Raw genomic sequence first — 5400 nt, forward strand, 5'->3', positions numbered from 1 at the left:
GTTGTCATACAGTCCCTTGCAAGAAGACGCTGTAGCTAAAGAAAATACAACTCATGTAAAGCACTCGTTACAAAAAAGGAACAAAGAAACGGTAGACTGAAGAGCGCCAATGAGATGTATTACTCCAAGTTTACCTGGCGAGGGCTGCAGCGACATTGAGATGTTTTCAACCAGGGAGTAGAGATTCTCCAACTTCTCTTCCAACTTCATTCCTAAAGTCTTACGGGCTGTACAGGCATCTACCCCATCACAGTTTTCAGATTGGGCATCTGCTCACAAAAATCACACTACGTTGTTTGCTGCTCACTGTTCAGATATTTACAATGACCGAAAACGACGGATTTAAACCATTTGTTACACAAGTACGTAGAAAACATTTCTGAACGTACCTTGGCATAGGCTTTCCATGTTATCCAACTTTTTAAGGACAATCTTGCTAGTTGGCTTTCTACCAGCGTTCACGAAAATGGTGAAATACACGAGACAAATAACTGCAGCGAATTTCAACGACACCATTGTTAAGTCTTGGAAGCAAACGGTATGTAAGGCTTTCAACAACTACTGCTAATTTAACATTTTAAGAGCCCATTCGTTTATAACCCCTTCCCTTGATGCTTTACGCTAAATCTATTTTCTCCTTACACAAGCCCAGAGCTTTTCTTTTGTCTTGCGTTGAGAATTGGTAAGCCAATTTCCTAGCTAATGATTGGTTCTTGCGTTTGTTTCAACTAAAAAAACAATAGCAAGCTCAGGATGTTGAAGTGTTTGAAGGTCGGTAAGTAACCATAGATATTGGTCAGAAAATATTGAGCGTTGAAGTCTTTATTACCTCCCATCAAGTTCAAAATCCTACGTTATCGGTTTGTTTTGAGTAGCCGAATAGTGCAGCGAGAAAGCTGGTGAAAGAACCATAGCTACAAAATTAAACGATCTATTGATTGTTAATAATCATTTTTAGCAACTGTTTAGAACTTCTTGTAGCACACTTTTCATTTTTTTTGTGGAAAAAGTTGGAGCTTTTAAGTGAAATCTGTTTAGTCCTAATTGTTCGCCTGTAATTTTTGTCGCAAAAAGTTGCAAAACAATCGTTAGTTTGAGATTTCTGAGCATTAATTTTGTGCCTTGAGTTTTAATCGATTTGACCAAAAAGAGCCTTTTAAGTTTTATATTGCTGTCCTGGTTTCTTTTGGCTAAATAGTTTTAGGACTCAAGTTAATCTGTTAAAAAATAACATTTTGACTAGCTTTTCCTTGTCAAAGGAAATCATGCAAATTATTTTGGCACGCATGCTCGCAATGCTTTTAGTTTAAAAAAATAATTATTTTGATGATTATTTGAAATAGATTGACAGTTCCTGGTTCCTAAAATTGAGTCAGTTGTTTGTCATTCCAGGAGGAAGTTCAAATGTTGAGCTAATTAAAGTTGCCAAAAGCTAGATGTTATTTCTCGTGATGATGATGACTTTAATAATTACTCTTTGCCAGGCTTTTCAGTAACTATTTACAATATGAATACTAATACTAATATCAGTCCAAAAACAATAAAATATACTAATATCTACATATCTACGAATTAACGTCTAATCATCTACAAATTGTCTCTTTCATTAAGCATGCTGGTTTTCAGAGAACACTTAAAGGCCTTGACTGAGGTGGAGGATTGTAAACCTTCCTCGAAGGAGTTCCATAGAGTGACTGCTCTATAGGCAAATGTGCATTGAGCGCTAAAAGTCCTATATAAAGGGATATGAAGCTTATTGTTATTACGAGTTGAGCGATCATTGCCAAAAGCTACATGTTATTTCTCGTGATGATGATGACTTAAATAATTACTACTTGCCAGGCTTTTCAGTAACTATTTACAATATGAATACTAATACTAATATCAGTCCAAAAACAATAAAATATACTAATATCTACATATCTACGAATTAACGCCTAATCATCTACAAATTGTCTCTTTCATTAAGCATGCTGGTTTTCAGAGAACACTTGAAGGCCTTGACTGAGGTGGAAGATTGTAAACCTTCGTCAAAGGGGTTCCATAGAGAAACTGCTCTATAGGCAAATGTGCGTTGACCACTAAAGGTCCTGTATAAAGGGATATAAAGGTTATTGTTATTACGGGTTGAGCGATCATGAACAGATGATCGTTTTTTAAATTTCGTATATAAATAGTCAGGCGCTAAATTATTTGCACATTTATATGCCATAACAGAATCTCTAAATTGGAGCATCTTATCTACTGACAGCCAGTTAAGTTGTCGGAGCAATGGTGTCACGTGGTCATATTTCTGTGAACCAGTAATGATTTTACAAGCAAAGTTCTGGATAAGCTGCAGCTTTTTTATCATTTTATCAGTGTTATTATTGGATGCATTAGACCAAACTGATGAACAATAAAACATTTTACTGAATAATACAAGAGATGAAATAATAAAATGTCCTTGTCAAAACTTTTCTTAACTCGATTAATCTGGACTAGCTTTGACAAGCACGAAGAGACTAAATGAGAAATGTGGCTGTCATAGGTCACATGAGAATCGATAATTACGCCCAGGTCTCTTGCTGAGTCGACAGGTGTGAGAGTCTTTCCCATGAACGATACGGAGAAATCAACAGAGTGACTACTCATCAGTTGCCTGGTGCCAATCAACATAAACTTCGTTTTATCAGGGTTGAAAAGCAATTGGTTTTCGCAGCACCAGGTGGCAACTTTGTGTAAATCCTCCTGAAGCATCATTAAAATCAGTTACAGGGAAGGATAACAAGACTCTGGAATCATCGACGTATGACTCAAGGTGACAAAACTGAGGGGTGCCCGGCAAATCATTCAAGTAGATGCAGAAGAGAAGTGGTGAAAGTATTGCACCCTGAGGAAGTCCGTGTGTAATTAATAGTGGATCTGACAAAACTGAATTAATGCGCACTGACTGCGTCCGACCACGCGCTAAGTTTCTTCTTATCCATTGCATCTAAAATGATCGGCGGAGGGGTTGGCGCAGTGGTAAGATCTCTGCCTTCCAACCCTAAGGTCCCGGGTTCCATTCTCGGTTCTGCCGAAACTGGAATATTTGGAGACCTTCTTTCCCGCTAAAGTTCACTCAGCCTTCCATCCTTCCGAGGTCGGTAAAATGAGTATCAGCATGCATGGACTGCTTAGAAGCGGCTGCAATTTGCGCCTGTATATGCTTCCAGTCCGCAGGGGGTAATTTGATCATTGTAAAGCGCCTTTGAGACCTTGTGTTAAGGGCGCTATATAAATGCACCACTTTACTTTACTTACCTTGTGCGGTGGTAATGATAGAATGACACGTCTGACAACCTCGCAGCTCACGAGGCTAAAACTGAAACAATCCGCAGAGGACAACGCGGGAGATGGAGGAGAGGAGTTTAAATATGTAATATTATTGTCTCTTGCCAGCTGGGCGACTGCGTCGGCAGTGCGACTTCCGACAGCTGAAAAATACGAGTTGAAATCGTTTGTGACAGTCTTAAGATCCTTGGAATAAACATGTTTTTCTTGAAATTTCGATGGAACGGTATTGTTGATCACTTTCCACAGAGACCTCGAGTTACTCTTGTTACTTTGAACCTCTTGATATGTGTGTTTCCTTTCGGCGTCGATGAGGGCACGTTTGACGTTTTTACGAGAATCCTTGTATTCTGCCCAATCAGTTTCACTACGTGTTTGAAAGTCTCTAGTTTTCATGAGTTCTTTAATATCGCTGGAGATAAATGGACAGGGGCGGTTACGGATCTTGATGGTCTTCACCGGAGCATGAACATCGAGTACTTGACGAAAGACATTATCGAAAATAGCAAGCTTGTTGTTTACATCAGAGCCAGCAAATAATGGGAGCAGGGAATCCGAGCGCGAGGCTAAATCGGTTATAAATAGATCAGGATCGTAGTTTTTGTATCTGCGTACTGAAATGAACTGTGGAGAAAGCTTAGGAGATTTTAGCTTTAGCTCAACAAAAACAGGGAGATGGTCACTAATTGGCTTGTTGATAGTCCCGCATCTAAGGACGGATGAGGCATCAGGGACTAGAATAATATCAAGCAATGACTCAGTGGTAGCCGTGATTCTGATGGGTTGCATAATTAGCTGTTGTAAATTCATCTCACGCGCAAAACCATTAAGACTAAACCATTAAGTGCTACATACTCACGACAAGTACTGTCGAGTCCGTTGCAATTTAGATCACCGAGGATGATAATAGGTTTGTTCATTGTCAGGACTTGAATGTAGACTGGTTTCAATGTGTCTTCAAAGAAACTTAAGGGTGTGTCATCACGACGATATGCTACACAGAGCACGGTTGCCTTGGACTTTTTGACCCGAACACTTAGCCAGAGTTGATGAAAATTGCGATCGGAACTGAAAGAAAAGTCCTTCAGAACCTTTGACTTAAGTTCGCTGCGAACGTAGACACAAACACCACCCCCTCCTTTATGTAGACGATCTAATCGAGATAGCTTGTAGCCGTCCAGTTTTATTTCAGCGGACGTGATGGTGGTGTTCAGCCAAGTTTCGGAGACTGTTATGATGTCAAAATTTTTGCGATAATTCAGTTCTCTGAGCTGAGAGAGGTGGGAGATGTTACGAAGTGAACGGATGTTTAAATGAAGGATTCTAAGTTCTGATGCGACGCCTGGAGTAGGTCGTTCAGTGATACGAACCTCTGAGGAAACACCGAGCTCAGTTGGGTATTCTTTGTTGACATTCGTGTGCTTCAGTGAGAGTAGATTATGCAAATTTACCCTTCGACTGGTGTTTGGTTTTTGTCTTCGCTTTGAAATGGTTGGGATTCTAGCGTCTTCCCTGAAAAGTGTCTTGCTGCCGGCTCTGCCTCTGTACTTTAAATTTAAAATATTTAGGTCTTTCAAGTGATGTAATAGAACGGGAGATAACCACTTTGTTGAGTAGCAGCTTGGTCGAATGCTTAGAAGTTGTTCACGCGAGTAATGTGGTTTTGTCGCGCTCTCCATGAAGAGAGTACAACATGGTTTCGCACACGAACAAACCATATCTGAGTCAGAAGCTGGCCCAGGGTCGACCTGTACATCCATGTAAATTGTAAGATCAAAATACTCTTCTTTTCCAGGCAAATGTAAGCTGATGGTTCCATGTTTTGACATCTTGACCGCAGCGTAGCTGAACCGTGTAATATTCCTTCCATGAGAGCTTCCCTTGATCAAATAAATTCTCTGATTCCAGTAGCCAGAGGTCGTGTAAGGCTCTATTTTGCTTGTAGAATCACGAAAGAAACCTTTATCCAACTGGTGGCGGCAATAAAAAGCTTTGACGGCGTTAGAATCTTTGCCGTTTACAGGCTAAGAGATACAGGGATTGGGCTAAATGATCATCGATTATCTACTATCTGTTTGTTGACCG

The 5400-nt window shown here is 40.0% G+C and overlaps 1 protein-coding gene across 2 annotated transcripts in view; it reads right to left on the reverse strand.

The window, feature by feature from the left end:
• The window catches only part of LOC138051779 (uncharacterized skeletal organic matrix protein 5-like), a 32288-nt gene extending 31719 nt beyond the window's left edge, over positions 1–569 (reverse strand). The window contains exons 1-3 of one of the 2 annotated variants that reach the window (XM_068898035.1): positions 390–569; positions 135–269; positions 1–35 (exon numbers count right to left, since the gene is read on the reverse strand). The exon at positions 1–35 is cut by the window's left edge and continues 2 nt beyond it. In XM_068898035.1, coding sequence (XP_068754136.1) covers positions 1–35; positions 135–269; positions 390–516 — 297 coding nt within the window. In that variant the 5' untranslated portion in view covers positions 517–569. The remainder of the gene's footprint in view (positions 36–134; positions 270–389) is intronic. The other variant, XM_068898034.1, reaches the window with a different exon arrangement.
• Between the last annotated feature and the right edge of the window lie 4831 nt (positions 570–5400).

Source organism: Montipora capricornis, chromosome 6 (assembly GCF_036669925.1).
Source record: "Montipora capricornis isolate CH-2021 chromosome 6, ASM3666992v2, whole genome shotgun sequence".
NCBI lineage: Eukaryota > Metazoa > Cnidaria > Anthozoa > Scleractinia > Acroporidae > Montipora > Montipora capricornis.